At 37.9% G+C, this 18,089-nt stretch overlaps 1 protein-coding gene across 1 annotated transcript in view; it reads left to right on the top strand.

Annotated features, from left to right (window-relative positions):
* The window catches only part of WDR64 (WD repeat domain 64), a 51,596-nt gene extending 35,037 nt beyond the window's left edge, over positions 1-16,559 (top strand). The window contains exons 14-28 of the mRNA XM_014950600.1: positions 268-437; positions 1,608-1,781; positions 3,057-3,187; positions 4,475-4,567; positions 6,948-7,041; positions 8,427-8,469; positions 9,763-9,890; positions 11,068-11,173; positions 12,383-12,444; positions 12,849-12,958; positions 13,724-13,912; positions 15,266-15,365; positions 15,478-15,558; positions 15,739-15,772; positions 16,486-16,559. Coding sequence (XP_014806086.1) covers positions 268-437; positions 1,608-1,781; positions 3,057-3,187; positions 4,475-4,567; positions 6,948-7,041; positions 8,427-8,469; positions 9,763-9,890; positions 11,068-11,173; positions 12,383-12,444; positions 12,849-12,958; positions 13,724-13,912; positions 15,266-15,365; positions 15,478-15,558; positions 15,739-15,772; positions 16,486-16,559 — 1,589 coding nt within the window. The remainder of the gene's footprint in view (positions 1-267; positions 438-1,607; positions 1,782-3,056; positions 3,188-4,474; positions 4,568-6,947; positions 7,042-8,426; positions 8,470-9,762; positions 9,891-11,067; positions 11,174-12,382; positions 12,445-12,848; positions 12,959-13,723; positions 13,913-15,265; positions 15,366-15,477; positions 15,559-15,738; positions 15,773-16,485) is intronic.
* Positions 16,560-18,089: the final 1,530 nt, after the last annotated feature.

Genomic DNA, 18,089 nt, shown 5'->3' with positions numbered 1-18,089 from the left:
TTGAGCTGCAGCATGAAACAGACATGGAAACAGTTAGAAAAATGATGGTGCTAGTGGTGAAGATGTTTTTGAGTAAGTTTTGTGTTCCTAAGGGTGCTTTCCAGTTGCATCTTTTGAAAGATCAGTGACCCAGCTCTGAACCTTCAATTGGATTTACTTTTTTTTTTCTCCTTTCCCTGTCTGATCCAGTTACAATTTCTGACTTTGTAGCACAGGTTATTGCTGAAACTTAATTACCTTCTCTATATCTTTCTTATCCTTGTGTAGGAACTGTGAAAATTTGGGAGTTTGAAAGTGGGCAGGAAGTTAAAGCCTTGCCTTTGGACCAGCACAGCAAAGATGAGTGTCGTCTGCTGAAGATAGTTTATCTGAAGGCTGATGAGAGTCAACATGGACTTCTTGTTTTGGAGCAGAGTGGAAAGATTAAAATCATTCAGGTTTTTCAAATATACTTATATAATTATATTTTTTTTCTAATTCATTTGGTAGCTCATAATTTTCAAGGTAAAATAAGACTTTTTCATTAATTAGTAGACAAACGTTAGAAGCTGTCAGGGAACAATCCATTTTCTGCATATCATCAAATTAGCTTTCTGCTTTACTATCTAAGTGTTAATATGTTCATGAGTCCATTGCAGGTTTCCAGCATTCTGATATTTTCTTTCCATGCACTTATTATAATGGCACCTGAATGTTTTTCTGTTTGTGATAGAGGTTTCATTAGTTAAAGGTCTTTAAAGGTAAAAGCTTTAACATACTACTGTTGTTATAATAGAGAGTGTTTACCCTGTTTAAAGAACTTCTAGTTCACCAGCAGCTGAGACTGGTTAGAATTTTCTCCCTCAAATTGAAATGTTTTACTTTGGACAAAATTGTCCTTATGAAACTTTAAAGCTATTATGTGCAAGGGAACAAAGGTTGCAGGGAAAAGTCACAAGTTTTATTAGAGAAATGACACAGTTAGGGCAAAAAACATACAAATTCTCATCTTGGTAAGTCATTTGTTACTTTTAAACCTCCTGAAAATGAAAAGCCATTTTATAGAGAGTTTGCTTTTGATATTCAGATTTTTCTGAAATACTGCATCACACCAGTTGCCCCCCAGTGTTATTACTCAAAATGTTAAATCATTCATGAAATGTAAATGTATCCAGTGACAAACAGGGTAACTCCCAGTCACCTCTAGGCACAATGGGGAAGAATCAGTGACTCGGGGCCATGGCTGAACCATGGCTTGTTCTTCTCACACAATTGGAACAACCACCAGTTTTGCTGTATGGTAGATATGAACTGGAGACTAGCAGTGTTAATAAAACAAGCAGCTATAACTAAAGAGACTTTAAGAGGGTAGTTAAACTGCATAAAATCAAAAGCTCTGAGCACCACAGCTGAATAGCTTCTAATATAACAGCAGATAATTTAAAGTGAGCTGGAATATCTCTGGCTGGCACTTCTGTTGCAGTGTAGGCACATGGTAAGTGAAGTCTGTAATGCTCTTTGTACTTTGGCACAGTAACAAGCTTTTGCCACACACTTGGTGATCATTTTCTTACGAATAGAGAAATCCTTTGTTCCTCTTTCATTAAGTAAGTCAATTATTTTAATAGGGTAACTCAGCTCAGTCATATCTGTATGTCACATGGATGCTTCCTGAGTCTGTGTCATTTCCACGAAGGAATCCAGTTGTGTCTTTTTCATTGAAACCTGACACTTTACAAACCCATTTTTTTCCGGATATTCAGCTGCTGTCGGAGCCCGCTTCTCAGCAAGTGGATACAGAGGTGAGAAACACTTCAAAGTTTCACATCATTTACAGAAGATTAGAAACTAAAATGATTACCATGCCCTCAAGGATTTAATGTCTGAATGACAGCATGAGAACCAAATAAGTGTTCCAAACTTTTCAGTACACTGAAGGTCTAAAATAAATCATGTAAGAAAGTGATGGTTTCTAAGGGCTATCTCTGCCTAATAATCCATTGCATGGCTGTCGCCATGATGAAGCAGCTGCTCTGAACATACACTTCACATTCCTGCATAAAATAGTTAGTCGGGGTTCTTGTATGACTTCTTCTAGAAATTAAATGCTGTTCATTACTACAGACAGACTGACCTTCAGTAATAGCGGCACATAAAGATCAAGCTGGGTGTTAAAGTGATTCCATTTTCTCTTATTGCTTTGGTAATATAAGATGCCAAATTTGTGTTTCAGTTGTTGACCAGTTTAACTTGAATAGTCCATGAGACTTCAGTTTTGTTTTGTATAATTTCACTAACTTTGTAAGAGATTTGGTGTGGGGAGTGAGGAATTGTGGAGACGCGCTGCTGAGCGAGAGCTCGGCGGGTGTTCTTGCAGTGATGGGAAGGAAGCCTTGAGAACAGTAAAACAATGTCTTTATATGGTATTATTATTTGTGTGGTATGAAATCTAGTGAGGAAAATAACAGATAATAATGTTTGGATAACATAGGCGCATGAACACTTCTATGTAGCCAATTGTATTGCTCACAACAGCATGTGGACAGGCTCCACAACCTATCTGTGTAGAGAGCACAGCACGTGATCAAAAGAGAGAAACTATATATGCTGTAAAAATAAAACATTAAACGTCTTCGCTTCACCACCTGGCGGAGGCTGTGCCCTTTGTTGCCGCAATCTGGATGATGTTTATGGAAAGGTCACGATACCTCTGTTCAGTGACTTATTCCTTTCACCTGATTAGAGTAGACACCTGTAGACACCTACTTCTGATTAATCTTCAGTTCTTACAGCTGTTTTTACATGCTCTAATTGCAACTCTGCCTTAGATAGCAGGTCAGGTTGGCAGATGGAGATTCCCACCCTCTGCAGCAGGGACTCTCTCGGTATTATCACTCCCTGCTTCCTTCTGGTGCTTCTGTGTAGCTCAAATACAATACTATTAAAATAACACTGAATATGCACTTGTTAAAGACACTGTCAATTTAGGCATCTTATTAAGTTAACAGCTAAAACATTTCACTCTCTAGTGTCCACATTGCTTCTACTCATTTATTTTTTTTTACTGTTCTTTGTAGAATTTTGTACCTTCTCTGGAAATTAAGTGTTTTGATGTTTTAAAAGTAGAAGGATGCAGTTTGATAGCTACAGGAAGTGCAAACGGTACAATAATTTTGTGGGATTTTGAATCTGCTTCTGTGAGATGCCTGTAAGTATTGCTTTCGTGGAGGCACTTTGATGTGCAATATTTCATACAAACATTTCAAATGGCATACTGGAACTTCTAAGATACTCAGTTGTCAAGGGTGATGGATAACTAGGAGTTAAAGTAGCAATTTATCTGTCCCCTCTGCCTCCCACTGCAAATCACTTTTCTAGCTAGTTCTGACACTGCATGTAGAAGAAGTGATCAAGACAGAGGTTCATTTGGTGAAGAGGTGATGGAATTAACAATAGTGTTTTAACATAACTTGGCCCTGCCACTGAAGAACTCTCACTGTGTGAGTCACTCTGTTATTGACTAGAGGCTGCTACTGAGCTGTAGAACCATCCTTATTTTGGAAGTTTCAAGTTTGGGAGCACATCTGGAAATATTGTCACTTTGGATGATAATGGCAGATATGCTACATTATCAGTATTGTCTATACCTAGAAAACTAGAATTTGCATTCAACCAGGAGAAATCTGAAGTGATTTTGGAGGTCTGGGAGTAAAAACCTTTCACAGAAAGTAACAAAAAAAGGAGGGTAGGATGGTTCCAGACATTCTCCTGCAGATTAAGCTGCTACGTCGGGAAAGTGAAGGATGACAACATGTCTGGTTAGACTGAGTGGAGCAGCACAGCAGTATTTCTGTGCTGGTGATGGAATACATGCTTTTTAAGACCATACAAAGTCAATATTTATCTATCCTACCCAATACTTTCACAGCATCTGTCATGTGTAAAACTGGCATGTTTGTGAGAAAGTGAGCTGAGTTTTTCTGTAGCACAGGAACCATTCAAAACTTAATGCAGTTCTGGCTCTGTCATGCTTTGCTTTTGCCTCCCTATATATGAGGAATTCATGTGAACTCATGGAAGATGGGGAAGTCAATGCTTTTTAAGTAGACTATTCTACCCAGGGTTCACATGACTGTCTTGAATGCTAGGAAAAAGGTACTTTTCTAACTTAGCTAGTTAACTTCAACATAAGTTACTTTACTTTTCTCTTAAATACCAATTCTCAAGAAAATATTTGGCTGAATAATGTGTTCATTATTCCATCAGGTTCCTGGTTTTCCTGGCACAGGCACATTCTATACCTACTCTTCACTGACATTAATCCATCAGAACTGATTAACTGATTCTGAAAAACTGTGTCTAAAACTTTTAGGTGACTTGTGTTCTGAGAAATTAAATGTTTAATTTTTTAGATTACAAATAAAGTCTGCAGCTTTTTTCTGGGAACAATAGGTAACCTATATGACACACCCTGTACAAACACCTTTATTTTCAGGTGTAAAATGAATGAAGACAGCCAGGCTTCAGTTCTTCAAGCATCTGGAGTCAATGCCATGCTATTCCTTGTACCTAGTGCTTTCTTTTCCAGGTAAGGCACATTTTATCTTCCCCCAGGACTGGCTCAGTCATTTGGAATTTTGTTGTAGTACACTGATGTAATTTTTCTCCAAGATAGCTCATTCAAACTGAGATCTTCTTTGTATGTAATCAATTCAGGTTCAAATAGTTAATTAGCTTTCCCATCCTGAAATTTTTGTAGTTTATCAATCCTAATTATATGTTCTTTTTTTACCACTCCACTCAGCTGTCCTTTTGTCCTCTAAATGATTGGGGGAGTAAAGTCCCTCCCACTATAAGAGAAGATCAGGTTTGTGACCACCTGAGGAACCTGAACATACATAAGTCTATTGGTCCTGACAGGATGCATCCAGGTCCTGAGGGAATGACTGAAGTAGTTGCCAAGCCACTCTCCGTGACATTTGAAAAGTCAAGTCAGGTGAAGTTGCTGGTGACTGGAAAAAGTGAAACATTGCATCCATTTTAAAAAAGGGTAGAAAGGAGGATCCTGGGATCTCTTTGAAGCTATGTTAAAGCACACAGAGGACAGGGAGGGGATACAGAACAGCCAGCATGGCTTTTCCAGGGGCAAGTCCTCCCTGACCAATGTAGTGTCCTTCTATGATGGAGTGACTACATCAGTGGAAAAGGAAAGAGCTATGGATATCATCTATCTGGACTTCTCTAAGGCCAGTGACACAGTCTCCCACAACATCCTTCTGTCTAAGTTGGAGAGATATGGATTTGATGGGTGAACTGTTCAGTGAATGAGGAATTGGCTGGATGGTCACATCCAGAATGTAGTGGTCAACAGCTCAATGTCCAGATGGAGATCAGTGACAAGCAGTGTCCTTCAGGGGTCCATATTGAACGCAGTACTGTTCAATATCTTCATCGATGACATAGACAGTGGGACAGAGTGCACCCTCAGCAAGTTTGCAGGTGATACCAAGCTGAGTGGTGTGGTTGACATGCCTGAGGGAGAGGATGCTATCCAGAGGGACCAGGACAGGTTCAGGAATTGGGCTTGTGTGAACCTCATGAGGCTTAGCAAGGCTAAGTGCAAAGTCCTACACGTGGGTTGGGACAACTCCTGGTATCAATACAGGCTGGGAGATGAAGGCATTGAGAGTAGCCCCGCTGAGAAGGACTTGGGGGTACTGGTGGATGAAAAGCTGGACATGAGCCGACAATGAGCGCTTGCAGCCCAGAAAGCCAACCGTATCCTGGGGTGCATCAAAAGAAGTGTGGCCAGCAGGTCAAGGGAAGTGATTCTGCCCCTCTGCTCCACTCTGGTGAGACCCCACCTGGAGTACTGCATCCAGCTCTGGAGTCCTCAGTAAAAGAAAGACATGGACTTGTTGGAGTGTGTCCAGAGGAGGACCACAAAAAGGTCAGAGGGATGGAACAGCTCTCCTATAAGGAAAGGCTGGGAGAGTTGGAGTTAGCCTGGAAAAAAGGCGGCTCTGGGAAGACCTTATAGCAGCCTTCCCATATTTAAAGGGGGCCTTCAGAAAAGATGGGGACAAACTTTTTAGCAGGGCCTGTTGTGATAGACAAAGCCATTAAAAGAGGGAAAAAAATCGGACTAGATACAACAAAGAAATTTTTTATAATAATGGTGGTGAAACACTGGAGCAGGTTGGCCAGAGGTGGTAGATGTCCCATCCCTGGAAACATTCAAGGTCAGGTTGGATGGGGCTCTGAGCAACCTGATCTAGTTGAAGATGTCCCTGCGCGTTGCAGGGAGGTTGGGCTAGATGACCTTTAAAGGTCGATTCCACCCCAAACTATTCTATGGTTCTAAGTGGGCTACCCTAGCTGCACACTTTGCATATGGGTTTTATATTATCAGTTATTCAGATATTTTTGTCAAAAACAGAGCAGTTGTGACACTGGTGTAAGTTATGTGGCAAGAACCTCTCTTTAGCACAGTCAGAACTTTTCTTGACTAAGAAACACAAACATTGAAGGCCACATCCAAATTTTCTTCCTGAGTTTCTTCCACAGAATCTTATTTCTGACCATTATCTTAAAAGATTGAAAATAAGTTTCTATAATTAGTTGAGAATTATTTGCAGAGCAAAGGACTGTGTGAAATGAAAGAGAACAAGCCATTGGCATTGAAATTTTCCCCTCCGCTTCTTGAGGATGAACACTAGTGTTAACTTTGATTTACTATGGATTTAATTTGTTCAAAACTCCTGACAGGAAAGGCTGGCTGTTTAATATGCAAATATTGCCTAGTTACCTGGATACATTTCTAAAACACCAACAACCCTTAGTCTAATCAGTCTAATCAATTCAGGCACTGTTTTACTATGCTTTAATACACTGGATGATGTTGATTTCCAGATAGCAAACAGGATCTGCAAGAATGTCAGTGATCTCCAATAACTTCTTTCACACAGGAAAATTAGTTCCATGCCCTCTGCTGCTGCTGCTGTGAGGCACAGTTTCAGGGCCATTCCAGAGCACAGGAGCAGTTCTTTCAACCTACATAAGGTAGGTAGAGTGGCTTCACAGATTTGGTAGCATTCAAAACAAATTTCTGTTTTCATTTTTGTTTTGCTTTTAAAATCCTGTAGCTTACTAAAACCCCTTCATAAAGCCATGCACGAAACTAAATATCAAGAATTACAGAGAAATGAGCTTTGTTGATCTAAGCTGAATAAGGCGGGGAATTAAGAATACAATTTGTCAGGCAGCTGGCTCTGTGACACACAGAATAGCTGATCATCAAAGTGATTGTCAGATGCTTATCGCTAGCAATTCTGACTTTCAAATGAGGGTACAGAAGAACTCAATGGGGAAGGTAAAATAGACAGTCATGAAGTACCCAAATAAAAGTGGAACCACATCTACATTGCAGCCACACTTGCTTGGATACATTGCTTTTAAATGACAGTATGATAATTTTTTTAAATGTATCATCAAGATGCCAGCGTCTCAATCTGTGTATTTTTTGTTATGGATAGCATTATGATTTTTGTGACACTTTTTGTCCTTTTATGCCAGAAAAACATGCCATATCTGCAGAGCAGCAAATAGCAAGCAGGCAAAAAGAGGAAAGTCCTGCTACCTCTCCGATTCTTTCCAGCATTTTGTTTCAGCAGAGCGTGGCACTTTCATAGATTCCCAAGTAGATACAGGCCTAACTGTCACCGGCAAACTAAAGTATACATTATCTTGTGCTATGTAGTTAGAATAGCAAAATGGACAGACGTTTGCAGCTCTTGAAAAGATCCCCATAAGCCCAACTCATCAAGCCTTACAGATCAATAGGTAGGATGAGATCGAAGTGGCTTATCCTGTTCTAAGATACCTCACTCATGGCTGTACAGTTTTTCTTGCCTTATTTGACTTGGCAATTTTTGAGGCCAGTATACTAACTACTGTGGATCCTCAGAAACCTATAGAGTAAGGCACAAAGGAAAGACTATGACAGTTCTTAGATTGAAGATGAAGCTGTAAGTAAACGTTATTGCCTTTTATGCAGTTTTTTCATCTTTGCTCAAGGCAGTAGCAAGACTATATGCACATAATAAATTAAACTCTCTAAGTAAGAGATCTGGGTTACATTCACATGACTGTGATTGACTTTGCTTGTCCTAAGAAATTAATGCCAATCAGCTAAATTTAATTTTAGCATGCTCCTAAATTCCAATTAATTCATTTGTGATTTGTTCATCTGTGATATGGTTTTCTTCATATGAAATGTTTCTTGTTTTCACTCAGTACTGTCCCAGATGGAATGGAAATTAGGGAATGTTTGAATCTTTCAATTAAAAAACATTAAGTTCTTAAAATAATTTCAATTAGAAAAATGTTCTGTAGTTACACCCAAGATCTATTTTCTAATTCTGTAACATTTTATTCCTTGCTTTTAGGAAAACGTAAAAAGTGAGGATATTAGTATTCAAATAACAACAGGTATGGAAAGATGTTGTTTTTCATTCTCTTTGTTGCTGATCCATGAGTTCTGCCCAGATTACCAGAGAAACTGAGTTTGTCAGTTTGTCTGGAAAACTGTGTTTAGAATAATTGGGATACCGTTGGTATGTGGATGACACATCTCAATGTCTTTTGCTCAGCCCTGATGTGCAATTATTTCCCAAAAGTCAGGCCAGGATGCAGGATATGCAAGGACTTAATTGCTGATATTTCTAAATAGACATGATGCTGAAATCCTTTCAGAATTTGAGAATGTCAATTGTACACGCTTCTCTTCCACATAAATATTTGAACAATGAATTATTGAAATGGTATAGCAAGAGCCAACTTGAGTCAAATATAAGTGAATGGCATCACAGACAAAATCTTCAAAAGCAGATGGAATTTCAGAAGGAAAGATCTTCCCTAGAGTATATATCCTTAAAAGAACAGAAACAAGAGAGAGCCAAGTGTGTAGGAGTTAAAGCTGTGCAAATGGAGTCAGTAAATTTGCAAGAAGTAAATCCACTAGATTTTTCCAAATCCTTTACACATCCTCTGCTAGAAAGCTGACTTTCCTAATAGCAGGAAATTTGATCACCTGAAATGTGGATTTAAGCCAAATTTATTTTGCAAAGAAAACATGCCCTTAAACCAGAATACCCCTAAGCCTTGCAGGAGCTTAATGAAATAGATGATCATGTTAGGTCCTGCATCCAAGGAATGACCATTTCACTGAAGACCTTCATGGAACCCACCCAGCATCTCCATCTCTGGAGAAGTCACAACAGAAACTCAAAAATGTTTTTTGTAAGCACCACCTTGCACTTAGCAAAAGTTTTAAACTGGATAAGTAAGTATAAAACTCTATGATTCCATGATTGTTAAGTGTCATTTAGTTATTAAACTTCACTTCATTGCTCATTTTATAGTAATCTTTAGCAGCCTCATGCAGAGGCTGCAGAACAGCCTCTCAGCTGTCCTGATGCCCACTGTCTTGCAGTCCTCCACTCTCAGTGGTGCTTGCAGTTTCTGTAAAATCTTTTGCCGTTTTGTAAATATGGATCATCCATATCACAGAACTGGCTGTTTTAGATAAGATCATGAAGATTCTTCAAATTTATTTTCAGTTTTCTTTTATCCATATCTGTAATGTTTTCAGAGTAATGCCATCTTGATGATGGAGTTTATTTTCAAATTTACTTTTTTTATAATGTTATGTAATTTTTGTGTATTCAAAAGCAGTAATAAAAATTGTTGAGAAAATGTATTATCATTTATGTTCCAAAGCAGAAGACACAAGTAAGTATAAGGATATCCAGTACTTGAAGATAAGTGGATCACCCAAAGCTGTAGCAGAACACTCACCAGTACTGGCGTCTGCTCATGAAAATGGCTGTATCTGCCTATGGAGTATTCAGGTAACTATCTGAATGTCTTTGGGATGGGACCGTACCATTAAGAACACAATTCAACTAATCTTTGGAAATATGCTTTTTAACTAGTAATTGCAGTAGCATATATTTTATTGTATTTTTTCTCAATACTTTCTTCCATGGACACAAATTAGTTCTGCATTAATAAATGTAGAAGAGAGTAATGGCTAGTAGAAAAAAAAAAAGTTTTGAAATAATTGTTACAAAAACTGACTGCAAAGTTACGTGAAAGTCTAGAAGTTGATTTTTCACCCACATCATTTACTGTCTGAGAAAGGATGATAGGCAACGCACAGTGTCCTACTCTCAGAAAAAGCGAAATATCTCTGCAACATTGCACAAGCCAGTTAGCACTAGTAGGTAATACTAGTTATTCACTGTCATTGTGGTAGACAGTGATCACAATATGTCAGCTGTGCAAGGCTTTAACAAGAATCCTAGCAAAGGTAAGTCATAGGGAGAATTTTCCAGAAAGATGGTAAGGTAGCTTTGCAGATGTTTTATGCAAAAATACAATAGAATAGTAAATGTCCGCAGGTACAGTAGGTGTGGACTTCGGGGTTTTTTTGTCTTCATGGCTGATACATTAGTGTGCTTAGATTCCTGTAGGAATCCCCAAGTTCAGATGACAGTGATACCATCATTACATAAATGACACAGTCAAGATTCTTCTTATCTGCAAGACTTTCTCCCTCATCTCCTCCCAAACTTGAAGAGGTAGTAAGGGAGAAAGTCTACAGGTGCTTGCTTGAAAAATGTAACAAGGTGGTGAAGGGGACATTGTGGGTCCATTTACAGCAAGAAAAGGCATTTGGGTACCAAATGAGATGCTTACTGATGATATTCCACAGCAAATGAGAGATAGGTTATAAAGTAGGGGTAGATACAGATAGATTGTGAATTGCTTGAAGACTGAAATAGGTTATTCTTTTGATGTAGAAGAGATGGCAGTCCAGAACAACAATATATCTCAGCTCTCTTGATCATTCAGTAGATCAGGAAACTACTTTTTAAACTGCTTTCTGAATAGATATGAGCTGAGTAATATTCAAATCTATGTAATAATCAAATCAATGAGACTCAACTTCTGATGCACTGATTATTTTTTTTTCATGTAGCTATTATTAAGAGAAATATGTGTGTGTTTGTTTATTTATTTTAGGGAAACTTAGTGAAAGAACTTTCGCCATTTTCAAAATATCCTTCAGTTCCTCTGACAGCACTATGTACAGACATCTCCACTACAATGCTTTTGGCAGGCAGTAGGGGTGAGTAAACATGTCCATCATTCTGTTCAGGACAGTTTGTAGGACCACAAAATAGCACGCTGTAGATGTGGCAGAAACATGGAAATAAAAGTCCAACTGCTGCTAGACTTTCTCCATCAAAGCTACAATTAAATAATTGAAAAAGGTATTTTCTGGTATAAAAGAAAGGTAGATTAAAGTTTAGCATTACATTAATAGCATTATCAGTAGAATTGTTTTTGTAAGACATTACAATTTTCTTTATTCACAAGCTCCGCATTTACTTTTCATTTGAATTACTGTATTAATACCAAGGGCAAAGATTACTACTGAGAACAAGCAAAAATTTCACATCCACAGTAATAAAACTAAATTAAAAAAAACCCTGCAGCTGTGGCTGTACCAAGAGCCATGATTCAGACACTGTTACAGAGTGCACAGTAATGGCTTCAGCAGTACGCTGCTATATAAGGAAAGAAAGCACTTGTGGTCTATGTTAGCAGCTCATCGTTAGACAATTTGTCACACCAAATCTGGCTTTCATTTGGCAGAAAGTCCAAGAGTTCATCTGCCATGTGATTCTCCTCCAAACGTTTAGAATCACTCTGGCAATTTTCCTCTTCTGCATCTGTCATACAAGATTTTTGTCCTTTAATGTGTCATTTTCCTTCTAAAGTACCTATTAGAACCGTTTCCTGCCAGCTTCCTGCTCTTATGCTGTCAGAAGTTGGATGGAGCAAGGGTCCTAAGGAAAATGGTTCTTTGATTCTAGTTTCACATGATTGCACTAAACAGTTGTAAAACATTAAGCTTTCATTATGTATGCAATTAATCAAACTTCGTCCATTTTACCAGGACTGAAAAACAGTTTCATCCCCAGGAAGCTCTCATAGCTAGTTTGTGTAATAAGAATAATCTTGTCAAGACAGTTATCTATTTTTTACTCATTTAAAGAAAAAACTTTATGTTCTTTCCATTTCAAACCTGTCCAGTTAATGACAAATTGTTCACAAAGAGTATATATATTTCTTTGCGTATTAATGAATGGTCCGTTATTTTTTGCTTTGTGCTTGACAATGAGATAGTGACATTCACCTTAAAATACCTTTCACTGACCTGTAACCTTTGCTTCATTCTGCCCAGTGTTTACCAAGAACATATGGTAGCAACCAGTGAACATGTAGATCTAATGAAATTTATTGATGTTTTGCTTTTTCCTTTCTTGAACAGAGGGACATATTATGCGCTGGAGCATTGCCTCATTCTTAGAAGATCCAGAAAATAGTAAAAATGTAAGGAAAAATCTGACAGATTGTCTTAACTTGAACAGTATACCACGATAAGACAAATAGAGAAAAATGGATTCAGAGCTCTACAGGGAGTAAAAATGTTTCCTGCACATAAAGGTCACGTCTCTTGCTAGAAATAATAACTTGATGCTGTGAAAAACAAGAAAAACATACGTAAAATGCTGTCAGCATTATTCCATTGTGTTCAGAGAGGCTACATTAAAATGAATTTACCCATTTCCCCAGAGTGGTGTTTCCAGCATATGCCATTTGCAGGCTGTTTCATGGAGGGATTACTTTTTCATCTCTTAATTTTCAGAAAGCCAAGCTGATAAATCCACTAAGCTTGCAACCATGGTGGCATACAGAACTACCTGAAATGTGGTTATATTTCATTTTTCCCTCAGCAAATAAAGGAGGAGCTCTGCTGGAGGGCACACTCCACTGAAGTGGTTGACTTATTTCATGAAGAGGAGAAAAACGTGGTAGTGACAGCATCTATTGACGGTTCAGTCAGGTACAAAAATGACTAATACTTCTTATTGTTATGGCAAATCAGTTGAACTATCTCCACAGTTCCTCTTCTCGATGGACTTGTATATAGGTTAGAACTTAAGTAAAATACAACATTGGGTGCATGCATTTGCTGCTCTGGACCTGAAAGAACTAATTTTTGAATGTAACACTTGCAGGTTTCTCAGGAAGTCAGACCTTGTGGAGACTGTAATTTTCTTCCAGCAAGGTGGCCTTGAATGCATATGTAATGGCCTCATCATTTTAGAAATGACCCCCTGTTCTAATTCTATTTTAGCTTTCAATACTTGCTAAATTGACATGGGTCCTAAGCATTGATCTAAGCAATGCTTAGGCAATTATATCATTGCAGTCTGAAGATGCTTTATAGACAACTGTAATTTCTTCTTGGGTGACAAGTACATTTGAAGGAGTTTCTTTTGGGTTTTTAGGGGAATCAATGAGGAAATTTTGTGTAGATCCTGCTTTGGTGGCAGAACCTTACTGTAGGAGCAGTTCATGATATTAAGATGTACTTTTTTTTCCTGATTTTTACAACATCCTTCTAAGATTTTTTAACTCTTGAGTTACTTACGTTATAAACAGTGAACTTCAATCTCATTGACTTCTTTATGACTAGCATACTGAACTCTAGAAATAGTGCTGCAGAACTTGTAATGTAGACAGATATTTTGTTACTTTTGTTCCACTTTTAAAAGTATCCATTTTTTCTCTCTGTCCTTTGGCACTGCTTCTACTATGTCTGTAGGCTCTGGCATGCCATGAACGGATACTATCTTGGTTACTTTGGACAACCCAGGAAGTTTGAATTGTCAGATATCAGCCGGTTGATTTTGCCTTGTGATGTTTTTACCTTTCCTACTATAATTAAAGAGCAAAGCAAGCATATGGAAAAAAATAAGAAGTTTGAATATCCCCTGATGCTGGACAGGGACAAGTAAGATCTCATACATTTTACATGTGTGATTGGGGGAACAGTTCTGAAAATATACTTTAAAAGCAGATTTCATCTGGAAGTCAGAAAAAAACATTAGTATTTCCTATGAACTATTTAGAAAAATCCTTTGAAAAATATCTTTAAACAGCATAGTTAATTGTTATGACTAGGTGATGTTCAGGATTTGAATTCACCAATAGTGATGACTAGATAATCATCTCCTAATCAGAGTCTGTATGGTATATACACTGTTCAGGTTAGCAGCCTTCCCATTCCAGAAGCTGATATACTTCTGGGATCCCAAAAAATTTACTGAAAAAGCTTAATGTGAATAGTTTCAAACCAAAGCCAAATCTTTCCGTAAGATTAAACCGAGTTTTATATTTCATTTTTAAAAAATGGCCTTCTAGAATTTGCTGGGATGTTGTGGATACATTCGCTTATCTGATCATGGTGTTCTGACACTGGCATAAATGTTGTGTGTTCAATAGCAGTGATGGATCTATCTCCTTCTAAGTAAAGTTCTCAAGGCATGTTGGTTAGTTACAAGTCAAGCCAGAGAGCCCTGGCTCTCCAGCTGAAATTGTGTTTCCAGTCCTGGAGCTCCCTGGTTCATTAATTAGTGGGTTGACCAAATGAACGTAAATAGTGAAGCAGGAATCTTCAGAGGCAACATGCACATTGCTGATAAGGTTTCATATGTCATGTGCATTTTTAGGCTGCTGTTTATTTTAACCAAAGCACTTTGGCACAATGGGAAATCTCTAAGGTGCTTCACTGTTACCCCATTTAGGTCAGTATCCTGCTAACACTTACTACCACATAGAGTTCTTACTCACGTGAATAATTCCACTGAAGTCAGAACAGTAACTCATCAATAAGGAGAAGTTCTTGGCTGTGTTTGAACGACTAACCTCAGTAGTCTTTTGAATAGTCAGCAACTAGTTTGAAACCTCTGGAATCAAAGATGTTATAATTAGGCCAGCTAACCTTAAAGAAACTTGGCATAAATTACATGCCTGCGTCAAACTGTGACTACTTTTTGAGGGCCCTTCAAATATTTCAGTAAAGGAGCATGGCTAGCATACATTTAAAACACATTAATTAACCAGACAAGCAGCAAGTGAGAAGCCTGCTAACCTGTGCAGAGAACTGGGGAAAAAAGAAAAAAAAAGCAGCGACATGCTGCACAATAGAAAGTTTCAGGCTTATCATTCTGTATAGTCTCTGTGTTCTCACCTTAAGAGCAACTTTATACTTTAAAATAATTTTATTCTGGAGCTGTGTAAGAATGCTGCATACAAAATTGCCATTTTGATAAGAGCATCACGTATTTCTGTCTTGTGTGTATAGGTGGAACTCACCGATCAGATCACCTTCAGTTTTAAAAGAGCCTGAACATGTGGACAAAATTCAGGACTTTAGGTTTTTCCAAGCTCTGACTTCTCCAAAGGTAGCTAATATATATGACAAATTGGTTTCTGTTCTGTGCATCATATAGGAAATGCAATTGTATTTCTCATTCTTCAGCTAGTAATGCACTGACTTTGGCTTCCCTTGGTCAGATTCAGAGACAACCTTTGGAAAGTTTTCAGTCTGGAAACAGAGAGGCTGGTGCAGTATTTGGGTTTCTTCCTATATATGAGGTAAGCGCAAGTGTTTTCTACCTTTTGCAGTGGCATTCATACAGAAGAAGCCATTAGCACTAGTAAATTATTACAATCATGTACTCTGACATTCTATTGTTAACTGTCTGCTTCTTGATTTAATTTTCTTACATGGTTTGCATTACTGCCTATCCAACTCCATTCTCCGTTTGGTGGAAGCTTGAGAAGCCAGTTGAAGTGAGCGTGCCACAAAGTAAGTATTCCAGACGTTTACTTCTCCTGATCAATCACATCATTAACATTTTGCTGAGACTTGACTCTTTGAGCCAGCCCAGAAACTATTGATTCTTGTCTGCACAAAGCTTTGGCTATTGTAAGTTAATACTGTTTTATGGGTAATATTGATTTGATTTATTGCAAGCTGTCTAGCAAGGCTTCCTAGGTTGTTCCTTCTATGGAGAAAGACCAGAATGTCCACAGCCTCATAGGATGGAAAGAACCACCCTAGCAGAAGTGTTGATCTTACTCTATAGAGCATAGCTAGAGAACTAGCTTGGATAAGACTCCTAACATCTAGATGGCTAGTTAGGTGGGATTAATAGGGTAATCTGCAATGAAATAACCTAATGTTTGTGCATGCAGCATTACAGAGTATCTAAGAAAACAGAAAACGTGGGGGCACACTGTTCGAATAGCTGGCACATATACTATTCTTCCGACCATTAATGTGCACTAGAAATCCATTTTGTTTTCTTCAAGCAGAAGAAAATAAAATACAGGGAGGCTTGTGCCTTGGCAAGTTAGGAGCAACTAAACTGAAGCCAATGGCAATGAAATAGGAGACCAGACTTTTTCTGTGAGTTACATACACAACAAATAATTTTTTGTCTGTGTTGTTGCAAAATGCTATCAAAGTGGTCTGTTCACCTCAAAAGTTCTTGAAATTTTGCAATTTATTTTTCAAAGGTCTTCAGTGGAAGAAAGCTGAGACGTCCAGTCCCACTGGATGGTCAATGGAGACAGGTTTCAGTGGAGAATAGTGGCAAGGCAAATAAGCATAGTATCCATCTTCAGGAAAGTCAATTGGCAAGTTCCTTATTTCAATTTTTTTCTATTTTATTTAACTCCATTTCATTGTGAAGTACAGCCTATAGAAATAAAATCTTTACTTCTATTCCAGTCCTTCATGCAGAGAATAAATTCTAATAAAGCCAGTGTATGATTGTAACATGATGCTCACAAGAAAGCCCCTCTCCACTTTTTGATGGTTAAGAGGAAAAGCACCTTACTATGATTAACTGCTCAAAGTTTCAGAGTGATAAATCTGCAAAAATTCTTCTTTTGCTAGCCATACAGACTTCTCTGAGGAACAAGAAATAATATTCCAGAGGTACTGCTCTAACCTTTCTCTCATGTTTCAGGAGCTTTGGTGTCCTTGGATAGGCAAAGAGTTGATGGGATGTTCCATAGGTAGCCAAGTATCCCAATCAAACGTCTTCTTCCAGAAACATTTTGATTTCCTTGTTAATCATGTGGAGATAAGACAGAAGGAAGACTGAGAACTAGGTTAGAAAAACAAGAAACACCCACATTTAAGGACACCTAGATTTAGGTCACAGCATCATAGAACATGCCATCTTTAACTCTGCACTATTTTCAGCTGAGCTATCTTTATATTAATTAAACATAATTACAGAAAGAAAAAAACAATCAAAGCTCCTTGCAATTGTTTTCTTAATGCTATGCAGACAAGTTTTCAGAATTATCATTCTAATACCTTCAGTGTCAATATTTTTGTTTGTCCAGAAGATGCCTTTACCAGAATTATTAACAGAATGAAATGGCCATATTGCCTCCAAAAAATAATTTCAGCGTCTCAGATTCTTTATGGTTTATCTACTTTGTTTTAGAAATGCACTGTTTTGATAAGATTTTTTTAAATAAGTTTTTCTGATCAATTTACTGCCTGTCAGTTCAGGTTCATGGGCAAAATCCTGATCCCTTGTTGCACCAATTTAAATCTTAGCTGTGCAGATTTAAAACAGTAAAAACCACTATAGGTCAACTCAATTGACCCCAATTATTTTCATCACTTTTATTATATAGTACAACAAAGCCTAGGGCACGGTAGATGCATTTAAAGGAAGGTCAGTGTATGATTCGGGGTGTAATGAAGGTGAAAGTATAACATTATTTTATCATTATTGTGATTCATATGATCTTCTTAAACTGAACAGTTGTAAACATACCAAAATTTGTAAAATTTACTCAGTGTATTTTAGGGTGATCAGAAAGCACGCTCTTTTTCAGCAGTTGCCAGTAGCTGTTTACTTAATAAGAGGCTAGTAACAATGTTGTTCTGGTGGATTTTGCATTAATTGAAAGTCTTAAATCTATTCCCTTCCAGGATGTGCTAAAACCTACTTAACATCTTCCCTATTTTTATGATTGGACCCTGAACCATTAATCTCAAACTGAACCTTTGGATAGCACTGAAAGAGAACTGCCAACTGTTGGAAACTGATCTTCTTGCCAACATTTAAGAAAACAAAACATGGGGTTGTCCCTTT

This window comes from Calidris pugnax, unplaced genomic scaffold (assembly GCF_001431845.1).
Source record: "Calidris pugnax isolate Ruff unplaced genomic scaffold, ASM143184v1 scaffold24, whole genome shotgun sequence".
Lineage (NCBI taxonomy): Eukaryota > Metazoa > Chordata > Aves > Charadriiformes > Scolopacidae > Calidris > Calidris pugnax.
The sequence above is the reverse complement of the archived record's forward strand: the minus strand, read 5'-3'. Positions and strand labels throughout refer to the sequence as shown.